At 40.4% G+C, this 22,115-nt stretch overlaps 3 protein-coding genes and 1 non-coding gene across 6 annotated transcripts in view; 2 read left to right on the top strand and 2 right to left on the bottom strand.

Moving 5' to 3' along the window:
* Positions 1-2,294: 2,294 nt before the first annotated feature.
* On the bottom strand, positions 2,295-2,381 carry trnay-gua. The gene is given in 2 exon segments: positions 2,295-2,330; positions 2,345-2,381. It is a non-coding gene; the product is annotated as a tRNA-Tyr (tRNA).
* Positions 2,382-7,688: 5,307 nt separating this feature from the next.
* Positions 7,689-11,523, bottom strand: yipf6 (Yip1 domain family, member 6). The gene is made up of 2 exons (XM_040041867.1): positions 10,923-11,523; positions 7,689-10,197 (listed from the first exon to the last, which is right to left on the bottom strand). Exons 1-2 carry the CDS (start codon positions 11,259-11,261, stop codon positions 9,850-9,852), a joined length of 687 nt encoding a protein of 228 aa, XP_039897801.1. The 5' UTR covers positions 11,262-11,523; the 3' UTR covers positions 7,689-9,849.
* Positions 11,524-12,267: 744 nt separating this feature from the next.
* Positions 12,268-16,200, top strand: snapc1b (small nuclear RNA activating complex, polypeptide 1b). The gene is made up of 10 exons (XM_040041866.1): positions 12,268-12,609; positions 13,016-13,172; positions 13,256-13,396; positions 13,588-13,692; positions 13,988-14,146; positions 14,265-14,318; positions 14,472-14,534; positions 14,619-14,757; positions 15,177-15,248; positions 15,350-16,200. Exons 1-10 carry the CDS (start codon positions 12,479-12,481, stop codon positions 15,385-15,387), a joined length of 1,059 nt encoding a protein of 352 aa, XP_039897800.1. The 5' UTR covers positions 12,268-12,478; the 3' UTR covers positions 15,388-16,200.
* A 683-nt stretch (positions 16,201-16,883) lies between these two features.
* The window catches only part of syt16 (synaptotagmin XVI), a 34,972-nt gene continuing 29,740 nt past the window's right edge, over positions 16,884-22,115 (top strand). Inside the window, exon 1 of one of the 3 annotated variants that reach the window (XM_040041853.1) lies at positions 16,884-17,037. In XM_040041853.1, the coding sequence (XP_039897787.1) occupies positions 17,025-17,037 (13 nt within the window). In that variant the 5' untranslated portion in view covers positions 16,884-17,024. Of the gene's footprint in view, positions 17,038-18,125; positions 20,604-22,115 lie in introns of those variants that run through there. The other 2 variants (XM_040041855.1, XM_040041854.1) reach the window with 2 other exon arrangements.

Raw genomic sequence — 22,115 nt, 5'->3', positions numbered from 1 at the left:
TGTATACGGATTATCCATTGTTTAAATGTCCCGGGCAGTCGAAGAGGAGGCAGAGCTGTTGAGAAATGCTAGGAGCTAACTGGGCGCTAACCGTATCATTCAAATATATTGAATGTCGCAATGTTGGCAAAGAGAGGAAGTGACGTAAGATTTGCGCATGCGGGGTACCGATCGGGTTTCCGGTACGGATCCGTACCGGAAACCCGAGTTTCAAGTTCTATAGTCTTGCTAAAAAAAAAAAAAGACTTCTATAAATTATTATTATCATTTCGTTTCAACAGGTATACTGGAAACTGATCTGCAAGCAGAGCTTTAGTCCTCATAATGTTGTATTTGTATGTTGAATGTTGTATTTAGGGGAAAAAAAATCTTTATTTTATGGAAACAGGCCCAAAAAAATGAATGTGGTCGGAAATTCAATAACCGAATTAAAGTCGCTCAACATCACAATCTCGAAAGTTTTTATCAAGGAATTTCATTTATGATGTCTATGTAGTCCTTTATTTTTTGTCCAATGTCTGATATGTCCTTTGAAATTGTTATGCCGTATATATAGTTATATGGCGTTTGTTTTAGTTTTTTTTGTTTGTTTGTTTTTGTATCAACAGCTATATTCACCTTGGGGAAAAACGCGTGAGGCCAAGCAGCCAGACCCAGCTAGGTCTGGATTCTTGGATCCAGAAGTTTCTTCCCTTTCATGGATTATTCATTATAATATTTAGAATTTATTCAGTGTATTATGAGAACTACAAAGATGAGATAATGCTGCAGGTTTCCATTCAGGTTCAGTTGTGCTGCATTGTAGTCACCTGCAGGAAACCAGAGCAAAACAGAAAGAGGCATTATCACCAGTATTTTCATCAGCTGCCTTAATGTTTGACAGATTAGTACTTGTTGTTAAGCTGTATAGAGTACTGCACATGTAGGCTAGATTTGTGAACAATACATCATTAAGAATCATTCAGACTGATTTGAAACCTGAACATTTGAAATAAACTCAGTAAAAAAACCAAACAAAAAAACCCACTGGAACAGCTGGCTTACAGTTTGTGAGTGTCAGCCGAGAATACTGTGAGAATATTTACAGTCCTCTCAGTAATTTATCTTTTTTAAAATTCTGTGTTAATGCAGGCGTTAATACAGGATTGTCGAAGTGTATGCTTCTATTTATTTTAGTGTTGCTCTCCTTAAAAGTGTGGAGAGAGGCAGAAACATGTTGCTGTTTGCAGATCTTTAATAGTCCAATCTGCACAGAAGCTGAAGAAGAGAGAGAGATGAGAGATAGCCTTTATTTGTCAGTTGCAGGTCTTTTGCCCACAACCAAGATGACAGACCTTGCCGACCGTACATACAATACAAACATCACATTGGGGAGACAGGTCAGGCCAGGTAGCGAGGAAAAAAAACATTGAAATGTGGAACACAAAAGGATAATACAGGAATGCACAGGTATCAACACACCATAACACAATAAACACAGACAAGCAACATGGGAAAGAGTTCCAGTGTGTACATCTGACCTGGGACCGCTGCAATCTTTCGACTGCGCCTCCAGCTGACCCGATGTCTACATCATGGGGGAGGTAAGCGTTGGAGGTGGCGTTGGATAGGGAGGGTGATGCGTCGGTGAGTGCTTATCAGTATCAGTATGTGTGTGCGTGTCCATAGTTCAGCTGAGACAGTGTCCTTCGCCCTGCCAGGCTAAGTAAACAGTCTTCCAGCCAACCCAGGTGGCCTTGTAGGGAATGGGAAGGAACAGACTCAACACAGTCGTTATCAGGGAGTTTTTGTTCGGCTCCAGCCTTGAGCTACGGCCTTGAGCCCACAGCTGGCGCCGAAGGGGTAGCCGCATTTTGATGGTCATTTTTCTTTTGCAAACAACTCATGAGAATTTCAAGCTGTTTTTAACACTCCGAGTCTAGCATAATGCATAATATTCACAATAAGTGCAGTAACAGTTATTAGTTAGTGACCTGGGAGGCCCGATGACTCTCTAGTTGTAAACAATTATTAGAAGCGAACATGCTTCAGGTCAGTACAGTCAATGAAGTACAGCTAATGTTTGAACTTCAAACAGACTTCCAACTTTGTCTGACATCATAAAATTCAGTGTCTGGTGGGACACTCCCATAGGGCTTAAAATCTCCACCAGTTGCTCTTAGAACTGAAGAAGCTTCTCAGATGAGAGGTGAAACGTCTTGAAGGAAGCTTAAAGATGTCCAGACGCTTTTCTTTCAAAGCTCCTTAGACTACAATGACTGATAGCCTTCTTGACAATTTAGTGTAAAAGAATGTCCTTCGAGCCGGATTTGAACCAGCGACCTAAGGATTTCAGCTACTACCTCTACAGTCCTCCGCTCTACCAACTGAGCTATCGAAGGCATATTGATGTTTAGCCTCACACAGGACAGGCTGATGGGTTCAGTCAGGGTGAAGTTATCCATGTGTGTGGTTTGGCTAATGAACGCCGGCCTTCACCTGACTGCTCGTATTTAGCTAATGATGTTTACTTTTTTCTCCAGCACGTTTGAGGTTTGTGGTGATGACCACGTGACTGATTCAGGAAGTGGTTCTCAGGTTTGGCATGCGATTCAAATTCTTCTCTTTTCTTGGCAAATCTTTTTTGTGTGATGAAACCAGCAAGAAAGCGGAGATTTCCCCCTCTCTGGGGAGATTTTGAACTGATCTCGCCTGATAAGGTATTGCTTAATAAGGTCATTTATTAGTAATTAAACTAAGTAATAAAGTATAAAGAACACAGCGGATCCCGTGTTGTTATTTATTTCTTCCAATTTCTGGTATATTAAAAGGTGAAGTGTCTGTTGTGTTCAAAAGAACTTGGATTCAAAAATCCAGGTAAGCCGTTTAGGACGCAGTGATAAGACTGTATACAAACATAAAATTGCACAGTTCGTTTGTATTAGACACCATTAATTTATGTTTAAAATGTGACTTAATTAGGGACATCTGTAATTGAATATTGCCCTTTTCTTTCCTCATCAGGGGAGAAGAATGACGTGGATTTTCCCCATTTTCTCTGAAAACTATGGTTTTCAGGAAAACACATCCAAAGAGAAAGCCAAGGTCATTGTGTCCAAGGCATCTGCAGTTAGTTCATCAGATATGTGGACCCCTATCAACACTGATACGTATCTAGCTGTGACGTGCCATTTTATACACGCAAGCAGCTCTTTGCATTCTGTTTTCCCTGCAGCAAATGCTGCTGAAAATTTAGCAAAAGTAGAAGCAGGACTTGTGTCAGAATGGGGTATTACACACACTTTTAATGCCTTGTGACTGATGTGCGTGGCACAAATTGTGTGGCGCAAAGTTTAAATTGACACATTAGAAAGGGCTCCTGACTATATAACTCTGTTGCCTGACATCTGGGCAAACTGTAGGAAGACAGTGGGTTATTTCAAGAGCACTTTCCACTGGAAACATCACTTTACTTATTTTATTATAATATTCTACACAACACCATGTTGTTTAGGTTGCTGCTGCAATGACACTGGAAATAATCATTTTTTGTTGGCTAATTTTATAGAGGAGGCTGACACAAGTGCTGGAGCAAATGGGCCAGCTAGCATTGAAGCTAATTCAAGAGGTGGATACATGCTAGAACAGCACATGGCATAATGTGCTGTTCTAGCATGTTCATGACCTCAGGGAATGCGTAAAAGTAGCTTTGGCAGACTTGCACACTGACATTGCCCCACTCTCATCAGAACACTATGAAATTATTGCAGGATGTCTAAGAGTGCCGTCCATATTTAATGATACCACAGGTAAGCTGTTAGAGGAGAAGAGAGGGTCATCATCACATTTCAGTCATTCAGAGGTTTTACAAGGTAAAGCAGGAGATGCAGGGATAAGGCTAAATTCTGAATATACTGCTGTTATAAGAAACAGCGTCCTTCCTCCTCCTCCTCATCATTACAACCCCATATATCAGAAGCATTTCAGCCTGTGAATCAATGTATATGGATACATTCTAATTATTTTGTTGTATTTAGTCACTTGGAGCCTGTTTGCTTTGGTAGCAAACGTCATTTGGACCCCACAGTACTGCAGATGAGGAACAGTACTGTGGAAAAGATGTTATTTTTGTTTACAAATTAATAAATGTTGTCTCTATTTTACATATAACATGTCCTTAATAATAAAAGCACATTCACATCACAACTTTCTCCCTAGTTTGTTTCCACCATATTCATAAGTTCAGAATTCATGTATTGGCGTCACAAACATTCATTTCATCAATTCAAAGCTCCCTCCTGGACTCCCACTCTCTGTTGGGCTCACTTTTTTTTCTTTGCAAGCAACATTCGTCCCTCAAATTTTTACAGGTGCACTTTCTCTCAGGTCAGTAGTGATGGTTTCATTAAACTCCCTCTACTTTCTGATTACTAGTCCTTATATTAAGGCTAGGAGTATTATTATACTGAGGTGATGATTGTTATTTGCTCACTGATAAATTAAAAAACTGGTGAAAAAGTATCTTGAAATGCACAGAGGAAATCAACAGCAGGCTGGTTACAGTGTATCTACATGCTTCATTTAACAAAGAATCATAAGTCCCCCATCTGTTTGCCTAGTAACCAAATACCGGTCGATCCAGGTGGTGTCCTGTGATGCTCCTCAGATGGGTCAGCGCCAGATGTTCATACACCTGCATGACTACAAATGTCAGTGATACAAGCCTGCAGTTATTTAATGCTATGATGGATGTGTTTTTTGGGGATTGGAATTTAGGTGGCCCTTTGAAAGCATGATGGCGTTTGACAGGGTTGAAAAGTCTAGATAGAAGCCAGTGGGTCAACACAGATGTGGAGGGGTGAGGTCTGTGGCTCCGCTGCAGAGGAGGGGGGGTGACAGGGAGGCTGGCAGGGCATCTGGGAACTATTTGCTAATCATGCTCTCCCTATTTCAGTAGGGACGCGACAGCTGGAACGTTGTCATGGGCAAGAGCAGGAGTTTTTGTGCTGTAATCACACTGAAAAATAAACCATCACTTCCCTGCAAACACAGGCTGTGTGTGTGTGTTGTACTGGGTCTGTAACACCTTTTGTTACAACAGACTTTAAAATGAAATGGCAAAACTCTCTCTGGGCATGATGCTTTCCTGATTTTGTGTCACTTCACTACTACTTCACTTGTTATGTATGCAGGCTGAGTTTCAGGAGGAAGGGTAATGCTTGGTTTATGCTTCAGTGGGAAATCTACGCCATACCTTGCACCATAACCGGAAACTTCTTTTAAGCCTATGATGTAACCTTCCACGTAGCCTGAAGTGCACCTCCACAGAGATGTAGGTCAATGCAGCCTTAAATGACCCAAATGGCATGAAAGGTTGCGGTGTAGGGTTAGAGGAGTTTTTGGTTATGTCGTAAGTGAGGACATAAGTTTCCTGTAGAAGTCTAAATCAAGTTTAACAGAGGCGTACAGGGAGTGCAGAATTATTAGGCAAGTTGTATTTTTGAGGAATAATTTTATTATTGAACAACAACCATGTTCTCAATGAACCCAAAAAACTCATTAATATCAAAGCTGAATGTTTTTGGAAGTAGTTTTTAGTTTGTTTTTAGTTTTAGCTGTTTTAGGGGGATATCTGTGTGTGCAGGTGACTATTACTGTGCATAATTATTAGGCAACTTAACAAAAAACAAATATATACCCATTTCAATTATTTATTTTTACCAGTGAAACCAATATAACATCTCCACATTCACAAATATACATTTCTGACATTCAAAAACAAAAACAAATCAGCGACCAATATAGCCACCTTTCTTTGCAAGGACACTCAAAAGCCTGCCATCCATGGATTCTGTCAGTGTTTTGATCTGTTCACCATCAACATTGCGTGCAGCAGCAACCACAGCCTCCCAGACACTGTTCAGAGAGGTGTACTGTTTTCCCTCCTTGTAAATCTCACATTTGATGATGGACCACAGGTTCTCAATGGGGTTCAGCTCAGGTGAACAAGGTGGCCATGTCATTAGTTTTTCTTCTTTTATACCCTTTCTTGCCAGCCACGCTGTGGAGTACTTGGACGCGTGTGATGGAGCATTGTCCTGCATGAAAATCATGTTTTTCTTGAAGGATGCAGACTTCTCCTGTACCACTGCTTGAAGAAGGTGTCTTCCAGAAACTGGCAGTAGGACTGGGAGTTGAGCTTGACTCCATCCTCAACCCGAAAAGGCCCCACAAGCTCATCTTTGATGATACCAGCCCAAACCAGTACTCCACCTCCACCTTGCTGGCGTCTGAGTCGGACTGGAGCTCTCTGCCCTTTACCAATCCAGCCACGGGCCCATCCATCTGGCCCATCAAGACTCACTCTCATTTCATCAGTCCATAAAACCTTAGAAAAACCAGTCTTGAGATATTTCTTGGCCCAGTCTTGACGTTTCAGCTTGTGTGCCTTGTTCAGTGGTGGTCGTCTTTCAGCCTTTCTTACCTTGGCCATGTCTCTGAGTATTGCACACCTTGTGCTTTTGGGCACTCCAGTGATGTTGCAGCTCTGAAATATGGCCAAACTGGTGGCAAGTGGCATCTTGGCAGCTGCACGCTTGACTTTTCTCTGTTCATGGGCAGTTATTTTGCGCCTTGGTTTTTCCACACGCTTCTTGCGACCCTGTTGACTATTTTGAATGAAACGCTTGATTGTTCGATGATCACGCTTCAGAAGCTTTGCAATTTTGAGACTGCTGCATCCCTCTGCAAGATATCTCACTATTTTTGACTTTTCTGAGCCTGTCAAGTCCTTCTTTTGACCCATTTTGCCAAAGGAAAGGACGTTGCCTAATAATTATGCACACCTGATATAGGGTGTTGATGTCATTAGACCACACCCCTTCTCATTACAGAGATGCACATCACCTAATATGCTTAATTGGTAGTAGGCTTTCAAGCCTATACAGCCTGGAGTAAGACAACATGCATGAAGAGGATGATGTGGACAAAATACTCATTTGCCTAATAATTCTGCACTCCCTGTATTCTTACCTGAGGTGGGGTAGTGTGTGGACAAGGGCAGGAATGTGTCCCTTTTAAAAGTGCATTAGAACATGTTCTAAAGTTCTTGGCTGGAGGGGGATGGTTTCCTGTAGTCCTGTAGGCTTTTCCACACTGATGCAGGGTCATTACTCAAGAAACCTGCTGTCAGCTTTTCAACACAGCGTCTTTCGGCAACTTAAATCTCCTTTCAATTCCCCAGTTTGTTGTCGTCTTGGTGCTTATTTTATTGAAATGAAATTATCATGTCTTTTTTTTCTTTCTCTGAGAATTTGGGGGAATGGAGATGAGGAGTAGTCAGTGCAGAGCAGCCTTGAAATAGTTTTCTTACCAGTGTTTCATATCTTTATGCAGCTAGATGGAAATAAAACGATCACGGAGAGATCCAAAATGTGTTGGGGTTTTTTAATTTTGTGTCTCTTTTAATCAGTCTATGTCAGTAATACCAAAATAGACCAACATATGCAGTGTGTGTGCTCTCTTACTGTCATAAGTTACCTGCATGTTTGTAAAACCAGTTATTTTTCCTTTCGTTGTGATGGAAAATGTGTGTAGACACCTGACGTAGGAAGTCTTTTTTTGTCCGCTAGTAAAAACATATGGAAGCATAAGGTAACGGTACTTTTCAAAAAATGTTCATTGTGAAACATTAACTGACATCAGGTCAGTTAAACAGTTGTTTTTTATATTTATTTTATTGATTTAAACTTAAACATAATTAACGAGAAAAAATGAACCCACAGTCCTAAAGGACAGTCCTTCGTCTACTGACTGGTCACATAAATTAAAAGGGTGAGATTGTGTTTATATAAATTTAAAGACACAATCATTGTTTTGTTTCTTATCAACTTAGTTTCAGTTACTAATTTCCTACCTTGCCCGTTCAAACCCAAAAAATACAGCTGCAGTACATTGTGGTCTTAAATTTTCCATTTATGACCCATCATCAATATGCTGCAACAAAACGCTTATGAATGAAGAAGCAGTTGGTCAGGTGTGTAAAACTAATACAATTCTCTCTTCTCTTTCACTGCTAGTTCTCCCACAGATGTGACTTACTTGATCCCAGCTGACCAAACCAACCCAAATACCAACTTTCTTATTTTTGCTATTAGCTCAACCTTTAAGTTAATTTCTTTACTCAAATTTTTTTTTTGTTTTTACCTTTAAAAAAACAAAATCCAAATTCTAAGATCAAACAAAGTCCAACTGAAGAATTAAAAGTCAAATGGAAACGTTAACTCCCTCCAAAATAACATAAATGTACAACTTTTCATCTAACTTTTTTACATTTGTCTCTTTATCACATCGTTTAGATTAAAAAATGTAACTTGGAAAATGTTTAGCCTATTATTCTTTTTTAACAGGTTATTTTTTTTATTCTTCATCTCATTTCAAGGTTGGGTGAGTGAGGCCTGCGGTTCAGAGTAGAGCCACTGCTCCTCCACATCAAAATGAGCCACTTGAGGTCATTTATGGACCTGACTAGGTGAGCTGTTTATGGTACGTCCGACCGGGAGGATACCCCAGGACACACGACACGCTGAAGAGAGCAAATCTCTCAGCTAATTAGGGAGCGCCGAAGTATTCCATCGTAGGAGCTGGCAGATGGTTGGGAAGAAAGTGAGCTTGTCATCTCTCCTTAGACTTCTGCACCTGTGACCTGACCTAATCTCTATTTTAAATTTTAAATCCAGAGTACAAAATTTAAAAAAAAAACAACTAAATTATGATTTAAAAGTCTAATTCACATGTTGTATGAAATATCACACAGAAAATGTTAAAAATTCAGGGTTGTTGTTTCTTTTTAAGTTTGTTTGCCTGATGATTTTGAATTTGATATTTTTATTCAAGAGATAAAATCTGATTAAAAACATATTTTAAGAATAAAATGATGAAATAATGATTCTCTACATTTCGAATGGTTATATTTTTCTCTTTTATAATTTCTTAAAATTTTTTAGTTGAATTATTTGAGTCAAGTAAATTAATTATTTTATTATTTTACAACAACTTATTTTCTATTGGCATACATGGTCTTCCACACTTATCATCATGCCTGTTTCACAGGAAATACCTGCTTACTACTAAAAAATCTAAGATGTGGGCAGAGATTTTATCATATAGTTTCTTTATTTATAGCTGACAAACCCCTGTCTATCACTTTGACTCAACTGTATCCTTGACTCACTGTAACTGTCAGTAATAAAGCCGGATCTGACATTTTTATGGTTTGCTTTGCACGGTTTCAAAGAGGAAACATTGATGGAAAAAAAAAAAAAAAAAAAAACACGCACAAAAAGCTCAAACCAGTCTACCTATAATCCTCCATGTCAACTCTCCACTGTCCGCTGAGACAAAACCCAACAAAATACAAAAATAAAATAAAAGAAGAAATTAGTCAAGCTGCATAATCAGATCAGCTAAATGTTGTTAAAAATTAATTCAGTGTGAAAATGTGTGCTGTCCATGTTCTTAAGACAGGAGATTTCGATCACACCCAGAGAGATCAAGAGAGAAAGAAAAATAACCATTGTAGCCCTGGTAGTCCAAACATCCATGAAGTATTTCCACATACACGTTTTTTCTTTTTACACAACATAAACACATCAGCGAGACAAACTGGAAAAATAAGAACATATTCATCAGCTTTTCCACTCTGCAGCCCAACATTCCCCACTACTCCAGAAAGAGTCCTAAATTTGGTGTCCTTCATGTCTAAATGCTGTTTCAGAATTGCTCACAGTCAGTTCAGTAGTTATTCATCTTTGTTCAAAGGCAGATTCTGGTATCTGTCTACGGTTGTGGACGTTCCAAGAAAACCTTCGCCTACTGTTGCGGCGAGTATGTCAAGATCATCCATGCAATCACAAAGTAGAAGAGGAACACCGGGTACACCACCAGTGCCTTGCGGTTGGGAGGCTGGCTGTCGGCGAGGAAGGCTGTGGACGCGAAAGTCGACCAGCCGAAGGACGCCGTGACCACCGCCAGCCGCACTGCGAATACGACCCTCCCGGAGCTGATGACCAGGACAATCCTACACACTACCATGGCCACTGTAAGAGGCATGATGCAATATCCCAACACGCACAGGCTCTGGAAGAAAGAGATGGTGCCACCCAGCAGCTTGGAGTTGAGGGTGATGATGATGGAGCCAAACCACACGATGACGAAGACCTGGGAAGAACAATATGTTTTTGTTAGCAGGGAGTCAGCAGAGGCATTTACTTAAAATACAGAAAAACTGCACATTTAATCCCTGAGGTATCTCAATATATTTGAGAAGTGCGTCTCAGCTGTTCTACATAGTAAAGAAATGGTGCTGTGGTAAATGAACGCAACAACTCTTTGGGCCTAAATTGTAAGAACTAAACGTTTAAAATTACACAAATAAATCCTGGAGCTCAATGCCCAGACTTTCCTGTAATTATAAAGTAGAATTATTTTGCTAATTCAATTCACATTTTCCAAAGACGTCCAGTGGGCTGGACTGGAGTCTTTGCTGGGCCAATTTTGGACCCTGAGCCTTATGTTTGACTCCCCTGCTCTAAGCTATTGCACTTTTGGCACAATCTTACACATAATAGGAAAAACACCGCACTTTTCGCCTTTTATATGTGTTCTCCCTTCATTTTAGTCCCTGACACACGGACACTGTGATTCACCTCCTCTCAGAAGCTCTCGATCTGTAATCCTGTCATGAATAATCTACGATTTACATTTAGCTAATAATACTTTTAAGAATTTTCATGCGACACAGTGTATGTTACTGTTCGATATTAGTAATAATGAGCAGAATTCACTAATAACTTTATAAATGTGGTTGAAACGGCTCATTAATTCATGGAGGGATACGCAGTAAAGTTTGAACTGTTGGATCCAGAGATGATGAACCCTCTAACCTCAGCGAACTGCGGTCCTCCCTGGTCCTCGTGGTCGGCCGCACCGCCCTGCAGCAGCAGAGCCAGCGTGACGCAAAGCAGCAGCGGGCCCCACAGGTCCCAGTCCCGCAGCAGAGCCGAGCTCCGCTTCGGGTAGAGGACGTGGATGAACTTGTTCCCCACCGCCCGCAGGTCCCTCATGATGGTGTCCTTAACCGGTTCGTCCAGAGTGGAGAATTCATCATCTCTTCTAGACGGGCCGACGGGCACCGAGATGTCCCCTTCCACCGGGATGTCCTCCGCGATGGAAACGTCTGACAGCCCGGCGAACGGTCTGCTGGCCTCCTCCGATGCCGCCATCTTACCTCGCTGAGAAGCTTTGTGAAAACGTCGTCAGAGCTTCTGGGAGATTAGTCAGAAAACTTCATTTAACTTATTTAAAAGAAAAAAAAAGCAGACAGAGCAGCAGTTACTGGTGAGTTTAAATCCTGTTCTGTGACTTGGTCTGACGGCGTATGCTCCACGTCAGCTGAGGATTGTTTACTTCCGGCAGACGCTGGATATCCGTGTGGTACGTTCAGGTTCACCTGCGTCAGTTCCACCAGCTATCGTTAAACAAAACACTGTTCTGAAAGAATTCCGGAGAGAGGAAATTAAATTTATACGAAGAATAGATATATTTACTTCCCATTCATCCTAAAGTAAAAGAAGTAAAGTCCAAAGTCATAAATGAGATGTACCGAATAAATGAATTCCTAAAATGAAAATGTAATCTAGATGGGAACACGTGTATAATCTGTGAAAATGAGAAGTCTGGATCACTTGTTTTTCTATTGTGAGTCGGGGAAAGCTGGAATGACACGTGTAGAGGGATTCGGTTACCACATTTAGCAGTCACTGTAATTAAATTTATGGATATGTATTGCAAATCTAAATTTGGAGTCTGTTATCAGTACTGTGTTGTTATTAGGGAGATATTTTATTCATAAATGTGGATATTTTAAAGCTAAACCATGTAACAAATGACTGAACAAATAAAAACTCCCGATTAAGAGTCAAAAACTTGCAAATAACACGGTTTGCTCTATTCAGTAATAGTTTCTCTATTCAATAAATTAAATTTTAAGATGACCCCACCTTTTCCAGATACAGTGCAGGATTTGTCATTTCTTCACATTTTGTGTCTATTTTCACGTTTCACTTTTCACTTTTTGTTATTCTTTTTTCTTTCCTTTTTAATGCTATACTTTGTGTATATTAGTTTCTTGAATAACCATTGTTGGTGCCTTTTTGTCTGTAGCAAGGTTCATAAATAAAGTTCTTTAAAAAGATTGTGACCTCCATTTTTCAAGACGGTCAGTGAAGGTGTCGTCAGCCGTCGAGGACTGGTGACGTACTAAGTGCTCGACGGTTGTTTAATCTTGTGTTTAAATTTCGGTCTCGCTAACCAAGAGACATTTTCTCGCCGCAGAAGCTTGAAAATAAACGCAAATAAAAATAAAAGTCGATGATGTCCACGACGTAAGCTCTGTGACGTTGTGTTTTCACGTTGACTCGTGTGTGGAGGCATCAGGACGATGGATTTCTGCGGGAAACAGGTGAAAGCAGACTGCGAGCAGCTCCTCAAGCGCTTCCAGCGAACACAGTCCGTCCGCTTCGAGATTTTCGCCAGAATATGGAGAGAGATGAAGTTCTCACAGATTTTCTAGTAGGTTTTCTGCTCAAAACATCCCTTTGTTTTCCAATACAATAATTTTGAGTCTTACCCAAATTCTTTTGAGGTTTTTGTGTGTCAGAATGAGAAATATTTTCATGTCACCCTTATTATCTTTATTATTAAAAGGCAAACATTTCACACACACAAGTGTCCAATTTATAGACACACTTAATTTCCAGGAAAAAAAGGAAACAATAATTAAGGTGAAAGGGCCATGAACAAATAATCTCAATGGTGAAAACATGGACAAACACACAGGAAACAACCGAATAAATTACATTTAAAAAATTAAACTGGAGATCATGCATCACACCACCACCACCAGCAGCACCACTGAGCTCTTAGACCCCTTACTGGTGAAATCCTTTCTCAGTGTTGTATGTTTCTCTCGCTGCAGTGGCACTGTGAACCACGAGAAGCGAAAATTCAGTCGTCTGATACTGGACGTGGCCTCTGTCTTCTTCCTGCCACCCTTCAGCTTCCAGATCCGAGTAGGAGGACTTTACCTCCTGTACAGCTTGTATCAGTGCCAGAATGCGTCACCCTCTGAGCAGGTCAGGACCGACAGCACATGTACTTTCTCCTTAAAGTGATCAGCAAACTTGAAATAAAGCTCTTGCTGTGTCTCTGGCTGCAGATCCGTCTGGCACTGAAGGACTGGGCGGACGTGAAGACGTTTGAGAAAGACGCTACAGTTGCTCAGCACTTCGATGTGATCTACATCCTCCAGCAGCTCATGTTCTGTAAAGCTTTCCACTTCACCGCCACACCCTCTTTGGTTAGTTTCCTGTCTAAATATTTTAAATATATTTTAATGTGGATCTATTTTATTTTATTTTCAGCTTCCATGATATTGTGCCCACAGCAACCTCAGAATTCTGCTCTCAGCTGACAGGAATTGTGGTCCATCCAAGGCTAGAAACATTACATCACTAGTTAGAGTAGATATATCTTCTTTCCTTCCCCCAGCTCACCTACAATAAGAAGAGGAAGGTGGAAAGGTCGCCAATGCATGAGGAGTTCATGGAGCGAGTGTCCCGTCCACAGGAGCTGGTTAACATCGAGCTGCTGGAAGTAAGTCGACCCTTCCTTCCCCCTACTACCCAAACCCCACCAAATGTAGTTACATAGCAGTCAAGCTGCATCACATTTCAGGCTGCATTTCTCTGCAGAAGCATCCTATTCTCTCTGTGACGTTAAAAATACTCAACACAAAGTGATTTTAGCTGCATAGGAGGGCAGGAAAGTGAACACAGGAATGACACGGAGCATCCTTTCAGATTTCAAAATAAAAATACTGCGGTTTGTGAAAAGGGGGGTGGACATCAACAACACAACATCGCAAACAGGTATCTTTGTTGTCTTGCAGGAAATGGACAACATTCACCAGCACTATGAGAATCTGAAGGCATCCACCCTCTCTCTGACATCAGCGCAGCAAGATCCGTCCGTCAGCCTGATCCGTAAAAACCTCGTCCCTCAGCTCCGCAGCGCTGTGGTCGACTTCTACAATTGGCAGAAAAGGAAGGTCTGAAAACAGAACATATCTCCTGTTGTTACAGTTTATTTTACCATGTTATAGCTTCACTTTTTGTGTGTTTTTTCCCACCTCTGATGTGACGCTGTGTCATGTTTTGTCCTGACAGGACAGTGTGGATGAAGAAGAGGACAGCAGTGAGGGAACATCATCCCAGCAGGAGGTGAGATAGCCATTTCAGTGTCTTACCTCATGTCTCTTGCAGGTTTAGGTGATGAATCACAGGAAGTCAGAAAGCTGTTGGAGTTTTCCAAAGATGCTGTAACTTTCTCCAGAGACGCCTCTGTTGACCCGCTGTCTTTGTGTGTGTCCTCAGTGCTCCAAAAGGGCAGGGCTCCTTGCTTCCATCAAATCGAAGGCGTACGGACAAGCGGCAGAGGTTTGTGTCAGTGGATACAGTCTTTACTGATTTTTATATTTATTGTGACAATTTATTATTTTATATATGTTTTTTTTCCCTCAGGCCTCCAAGTCAAGGCGTCACCGCCAGGTGGAAGTGGATTTCACCAGTAACGAGGCCAGATCTGCCCCCACGTTAGGTCGCTCCAGAATAACCAAGCCGTCACTCAAAGCCAGAACCAGTGAAAATCTCCATATTTCAGGTAATCTTCCTGTAACCACTAAAGATAAACATTTCACACCTGTTCCTGCTTTATGTGCGATCCCAGGCCCTGACCTTGACATTGACAAACTGGTTTGCATTAGACTTACCTTCAGTAAGTTGTAGGAAATTATCAGCATGCTTTAAGATGCCATATTTTAATAAATAAATAAAAACCTATTATTGCTATCACCCTTCTGTTCTTTATTGCGGATATAAGTCCTCCGAGGCACCGGTAAAATTAAACAGTGACACTGAAGTGCTAAAAAAAACACACAGAAACAGCCTGGATTTAATCTATAAATCACTGCACATGTACACTATGCTTTATATTTTCCATCTGCTGATTATTAAAATAGAATTAGAATAGAATTTTATTACATGGCAACTCTTTATGAATGAATCCTTTGTACTTCTCAGGTGACTTGTTGACGGAAGCAATGACGACCACTAAGATCAGTCGGCTTGCACAGCTCGAGTCTGCTGGTGATGGTAAGCGTGATCAGGCTCGTTTATATTTCATGTGTTTGCTCACTGGCCTCTGCTGTGTTTTCATTGGCTGGCTTGTGCTCTTTATGTTCTTTTTCTTGCAGATAAACCGAAACAGTACAAAAAGTTCAAGTGGTCCTGAAGAAACTGCACAACACTGGAGCTGCTGTTCAGAGCATCCACTGAAGTCTGATATGTGCTTTGCTATTGTAATAAATCATGTTGACATCTTTACCTTTTTATTTAATCATGTTTTTAAATGATTTTTTTAATCAGTTCATTGGTGGTTACATTACAGTTACAGTAAATTAATAGAAACATTGTTCATAGTAAAGCTTATCGCCATGTAGCTTTCTCTCTGAAGGAAACACCGTCTGCTGAAGCATTTTCATTCATGTGTTTATATATTTCAATATTTGATAAAATTTGATAGTTTACTATAAAAACTCATTGTTTTACAGTTGTCTGTCTCTTTCTTGTGTAACATTCCATGTGTTTGAAAATGTGGACATCTGGTTTTCAGTAGCCTGTCTTGCTATTTAGTATAACCTCAAATTTGTTTTTCATTATCTTCTTTTTGCTTGATTTGTTTTTTCCTCGCAGTGCTTATAATTTTCGGGCAAATGCCAAGATGTCAGCTGGAGGGAGGTTTGTAAATGCAATTTTAGCCTAAGCTATGCTTAGCAGCTTTAGAACTGTAAATTTACTATTTAGCACTTTGTTTTCATTTTTTTTTGACATTTTTAGTGATTAATAAATTAAGTAATGGACTAATTAATAAATAATGTATGACAGATTTTTTTTAAATATGACTTTTATATGCTTGAACTATACATTTTGACAAAATGAGAGCCCAGACCTCAGCATTAGGCAGCAAACATCCAAGAAAGCTGTGGTGGAAAGTCTGCAACGAGGTCAGCTGTGGTCAAGCTTTTTAATTATTGCATGCAGGAGAGAAAAAAAGACATCGACCATCACAGTTACACAGTCAGGAGAGCTCTGCCCTTGAGACGTCGCAGCTCCCTTTTCACACACAACTCTATGTATCGTTTCAGTTACAATAGTTTCTTGTCCACCTGCGCTGTTGCTGGGCAGAGAGCTTCCACACTATGCTCCAGGAAGCACCTGGGAGTTTCATACAGTCAGCACAGCAGATAACATAGTTAAGCAAAGCTAAGCAGGTCATATTGACACATGCATCCTTCACCTAAGAAATACAAGGCTATGCAAAGTTCTACAGTGAACTTGTAACCACTTAATCTAAATGTGAGAATAAACTAGAATTTTTCCTTCACGTGTTTTTAAAATGTCTCTGAAGAAGCCTGGAGAACTGTTCCTGAAGACTATTTAAGGAAATTCCAAGAAAGCTCGCCTAAGGAAGTTCAGGCTGTGTTGAAGATTAAAAATTGTAATATTAAATATTGACTTTCAACCTTATTAGAACTGTACAAACTCTGCATTTTGGTGTGTTTGCACAAGAGTTTTACATAGTACTGACTGTATGTGTGAAACAATATTGTTAACTCATTATAACTTACACCTATTTGGCCAAAAAATAAAATAACAAGATCACAAAATATTGAGTTGTAAAACAAATAACCGATTGACTATTTAAATTAGTCAAATGTCCCACAGTCAGTGAACGCCTCACCGCTCACCGCTGTGTGACTGCAGATCTGCGGGTCTGGAGGATGAGGAGCGGCGGGGATGCTTGCTGCCCCCTCTCCTCCGATGATACATCCGATTCTGCTCGTAGTCTGAAGGGAAACAGCCACAGCCATGGCCTCTGACAGTAAGTATACCCACCTCCTCACCGTGTGACTGCATCTAATGTTTTTAGTTTGCTTTTTTTCTCCCTGTCTGCTGTTTTCAGGCTCCCCTCCTGGTTTATTTTGACTGACTGGGAGCGCCAGTACATGAAGGCCAATTTATCAATTCCTTTGATTTGCTACAGATATTTTTCATATGGAGCGAGACTGTTGCTCTTAAAGAACCTTTTCCATTCATCATTTAAGCGAATTTAATTAATTATGTCAATCGTTCTGCTGGGGCTTACAGCAAATTTGTGATACTCCGGAGAGTTAATAGTTGCCTCATCATGGCCACTTCAAGGACGCCTATTTTGCTCGCACAGTTGGGCATAATAGCTAATTGCACATGAAGAGCATATAATATGAGAGACATTGCAATATATATCGGTAAGGACGTTGATAGAATGTAGCGGGATGTGCTGGATGTTACACGGGGTTTCCCTTTCTTCTGCCAGTGGGTTTCCCAAAAGCAGAGCCTCCCTTTAGGCTGCTGTGTCAGTCAGGCGGCGCAGGTGGTGGGGACAATGATGGTTTGTCAGGTAGAAGTGGTTCAGAAACAGACACGGAGACGTCGTTTTGTTTCATAAATTAAAGCCAGAAACACGTGTCATATTTTACTATATTTCATTTTAATGTACACTGTTGCATAAAAATAGTTTGCAAGTTCAAAGTTCAAGTTGAATTGTCGAGTTACCCTGTGTCTTTCAAGCAGAGTATTAGAACTACAGAACTACAACATGGCATATTCATTCATTCATTCATTCATTCATTCATTCATTCATTCAAATAGAGAGTAACTCAACAGCTGTACATATGATATCTATGCCAGGCTTGCTCTTCAACGACTTTAAAACTGTAGCCCTTTGTATGTAGAAATATTTTGCTGTCACTATTGTTAATAATAAAAATTGATTTTGAGGAAATAGATGTTGGTGAAATGCAACAAAATGAAAAAAAAAAGCATAAAGGCTTATGTGCAGGTCGGTTAAGTCTGTATCATGAGACTTCAGATGCAGCTCCAAAAAGCTGATTCTGTTCATCTGGGCATAACGTGAATATCCTGCAGCAGTAACGCCAAATGGCCATGTTAGGTGACAGGCAAAGTGTTGTTATTTTTGTTGTAGAATTTAGTTTACTGATAACATTTTATTTAATATATTTTAGTGTGCAGTCGATTTACTTAGACAAAACAAAACAAAATCATGAGCACTGATGCATGCAGGAGGACATTGCAAAGCATAAGTGTGCTTCCTCATGCTCAGGCCACATTTGCAATAGGTATTGTTAGCTCTGGTATATTTCATATTTGTCAGGAGGCTTGACTACTAAAAAGATCCTTCTGTCAAGATTTAGAAGACACTTACTTTGACAGAAGGAGACCAGATAGTTGCTTAAATACATGCAAGTGGAGGCTGTGTGAAAGACCACAGGCAGGTTGTCATGTTAAGATTTAGTGTCTTTTTTTTTTTTTAGCCTGGTGATGCTGGTGTGAGTAGCCGTTGTCTTAAAACCCACCCCAGGTGAGACACCGACCAAGGAATAGGCTTATTTCTGCTTAAATTGGAAGTTGTCCTACATGAGCTGCCAAAAAAACTTTCACATACAGTTTACTGTGTCAGCTGTGACTTTGAAAATGAAAAACATGTTACTGAAAATGAGAAACTCATCTGTAAGTCAAGAATTATTGGGAATCATAAAAAATCAGTAGATGTGTGGAACAGCAGCCAGAGACTTTTTGAGATGGCTTATACTGGATGTTTACATCTTAACCTGTCAGTGATGCTAAGACAAGATTCAGAACAGCATCAAAGCAATGCTCAGCATGCTCCGCAAAACAGTAGGAAGTAGTTAGCCATGCACGAGAGGCTGTTTCTGGTTATTGTGGCCTAGTTACAGACTGCTTCAATGTCTTATTCATGGCTCTCTCCTCCCCGCTGTGGAGGAGGGCTCTCAATACGATCTAATGTTGCTGCTGCTTCTGCTGTGTGTTGCTGTGTGTGTGTGATTAGCAGTATTAGGACATTTAAACTGCCTTGAAACCCATTTTTCCCTCTTTTTTAAGAATAAAGGCCTAATGGTGGAGTTATAGTGCCCTATTAGAAAGCAGGCCCACATAGCCAGTCGCTGTTGCTTTGCCTTACAGGCTTATTGAAGTCACTGAAAATTTCTCGCAAGAGTAGAGTAGAAAGTAAACTGAAGCTACAGCAGGTATCGGCCACAGTCAAAAGTGTCCACAGGAGGGCACAAGAGTTCTTTTTTGGCTGTCCGGCAAACAGAGAAAATTTGGGTCCACTGTTCTCTCTGGTTTAATTTTGTTTGGGGGGCTTTACCACCCTCTGATGGACATATCTGACTTATGATGAGCTCAGTGTTCCTCTTTGTTCAGTAGTCAGTCTTTAGCTGTCTCTGCTGCTGAGCAGGTACTGTGTGTGTGGATGATTTATTGGCGTTTGTTTGCTTGCTGCAGCTCGAATGGCTAAAACCTACGACTGATGCCCACATTAACAATGAATAATGGATGAATCCTGAACTATTTTTAATTGCTGACATGCGTCCTGCTGCATCTGAGGGCTAGCAGCACCTGTCCAGTTTAACATTGAGCTGAAAGCCTGGTTAACCTGTGCGTCATGCTGTTTAGCGTTAGTTACCATGTAGCGAAAAGGAAAAAGCTTTGTTTTTATATGTCCTATAAAACTTGTGTCTGATACCGTAGCGTACTCCTGTGGCCACTTCAAAAAAAACATTTTTTAATAAGATAAGATGACATCTACACTGCATCATGGACCTCTCTTGCATTATCAGTTAATCCATTTTAAATGTGCCAAGTCATCAACAGCATCATTAATAATTTAATAATATATGAATTATGTTGCCTAATTTAATGACATTGTTTTGATTATACTGTTTACTTACAAAGCATAACAGCAAACCCTGGGAAGATGTTGCCAAGGCAGAAACTAATGGAAGTCCTAATGATTAATAAACAAAATCCAAACACTAAATATTCCACATCAACTGTTGTTTGTGCTGCCCCAGGTGGCCAAAAGTTGTTATTGCAAGTTTAGTCACAATGCCTATGTTTGGGGAGGGGGGCATGTTAAATGCTGCTATTGAACTTAAAAGTTGTGTTAAACAACTAAGCTTCTCATCCTCACTCACCTTCCTGATTCTAAATATAAAAACAAATATTACAAATAAGTGGTTGTGAGCTCTGTAGTCCAGTTGTGTATTCGCTTTCTCTGCCTTCCTCCTTGTTGTTGTGCCTTGGTGGTATTCAGGAAGACACATCTGCCTCGCCCACTGGGAGACAGGAAGGCTGTGCTGATTGATGGCTCACACTGGGCACAAAGCAGCTCAGACTGAGGGATCCGGTTGCATTTACAGGAGCAGGAGGACTGAGGGATGAAGGAGGGAGTGAAGCAGTCAAGTTCTTCACTGGTCAAATTGTAGAGAAGATTAAAATTAGAGTAGAAGGAAGTGAGGAAGAGGAGAAACAGCATGGCCAGGGAAGGAGGAATCACTGAAACTCCGCCGCCAGCAAAAGAAAGTAGGTTAAAAGTTGGAGAGCTTTAATTTCTCAACATTTTCCTTTGATGTATTCTGTTCATTAGGGATTTATACTCGGTATTACGGTTGGTGAACGTTACAAAGACTCCAGAGCTTGTTTTACCCTGAGACATTACCTGTTATGCCTCTAAACTGCGTGGTCAAATTATATCCCCTATATTTTCTAGCTAAGTTAGAAAGGATCTTAAATAGGAACACAAATGAAGGAGTCCAGAGATTCTCAAGCTGAAACGTACAAATCAACTACGAATTATGTTAAATCGGGACAGAAGAAACAAAATACAAAAAGCTGAAGTCAGCACAGTGAAACAGACCAAATGAATCCAGGTTGTTTTTTAGCTGGTGTGAGGTGGACGGGGAGAGACAAGCTTCTTTGGCTTATCCTCACCCCATCTCCTCTCAGACCTCACCTTCTCCCAGCATGTGAGACTCACCACAACCGGTCACAGCAGATGGCCCCGCCCCTCCCTGAGCCTGGTTCTGTCGGAGGTTTCTTCCTGTTAGAAGGGAGTTTTTCCTTCCCACTGTCACCAAAGTGCTTGCTCCTAGGGGGTCATCTGATTGTTGGGCAGAGCAGGTCAGGAAGCACAAGGTAGCATGAAAAACACTGGGCAGGTGCCTTAATTAGGTGCTGAACCACTGCTGTTGCTCTGGGCCCTCTGCTGGGACAGTGGCCACTTTCTGCCTCTTTTTTATTTATCTTCTATTTATTTCTTTGATGCTTGTCTTGTGTAAGCTTTAAATAGTGTTGCTTTTCTTAGTGGTTTGTTAGCGGATTTGTTTAGTAGTTCGGTAGACTTTGCAACAAGAAACTTAGAAAATTTCATATAGATTTTTGTTTTACATGATATAAAATAATAAGTGTAGGTGCTGTTTTTCAAATAAGAAAAGAGAAATATTTATCTGTAGTAATAGCAGAGTCATTTAAAATCTCATTGCTTCCGTGTACATGTAGTTACCAGTATGGGAGTAAGAGCGAGGTGGCAAAGGCTCTGTGTAAATTAGTGTTGGTGCGCAATTGAATAGATAATGTGAGCACTGCTGTTTTTTATGTTGTAAAGTTGAAGGTGTAGTTGGAAAACGGAAAATATTCAGAGATTCAATCAATATTTTCACTTCTATTTACATGCGTTTAATATACCACTTAAGATCTGTATGCGGAACATGCATTTACTTCTAACTCCTAAAATCATAAGCATTAAAATAGTCAGCATTTGTGCTTGAATTTTTTTAACTGTGTGGTAAAGGTTTTACACTGAGAAATGTAGCTAATCATTCAGTTTGACTCAAGCGAGCGAGTACCGATGATATAGTCAGTAGTGAAAATATAGCAACTTCAGTCATGTAGTTGTTTATCTGTTACTGAATTACTTTGGTGTATATGAATGGCATTCAGTTAGTTCTTTATCAACATAAAAAGCCGTACAACTTATGAAAATACAGTTAAAAGTCAAACATCTGCCTTGATATTATCAGCTCCATCCGATCTTAT

Source organism: Simochromis diagramma, unplaced genomic scaffold (assembly GCF_900408965.1).
Source record: "Simochromis diagramma unplaced genomic scaffold, fSimDia1.1 OVJJ01000304.1, whole genome shotgun sequence".
In the NCBI taxonomy this organism is placed as follows: domain Eukaryota; kingdom Metazoa; phylum Chordata; class Actinopteri; order Cichliformes; family Cichlidae; genus Simochromis; species Simochromis diagramma.
The sequence above is the reverse complement of the archived record's forward strand: the minus strand, read 5'-3'. Positions and strand labels throughout refer to the sequence as shown.

Coding starts and splice junctions, on each gene's coding strand:
- yipf6 (XM_040041867.1), bottom strand. CDS start 11,261: ATGGCGGCATCGGAGGAGGCCAGCAGACCGTTCGCCGGGCTGTCAGAC. Junction 10,198..10,922: donor GAGGACCGCAGTTCGCTGAG/GTTAGAGGGTTC, acceptor TGTTCTTCCCAG/GTCTTCGTCATCGTGTGGTT.
- snapc1b (XM_040041866.1), top strand. CDS start 12,479: ATGGATTTCTGCGGGAAACAGGTGAAAGCAGACTGCGAGCAGCTCCTC. Junction 14,535..14,618: donor CGTACGGACAAGCGGCAGAG/GTTTGTGTCAGT, acceptor TTTTTCCCTCAG/GCCTCCAAGTCAAGGCGTCA. Junction 15,249..15,349: donor GCTCGAGTCTGCTGGTGATG/GTAAGCGTGATC, acceptor TTTTTCTTGCAG/ATAAACCGAAACAGTACAAA.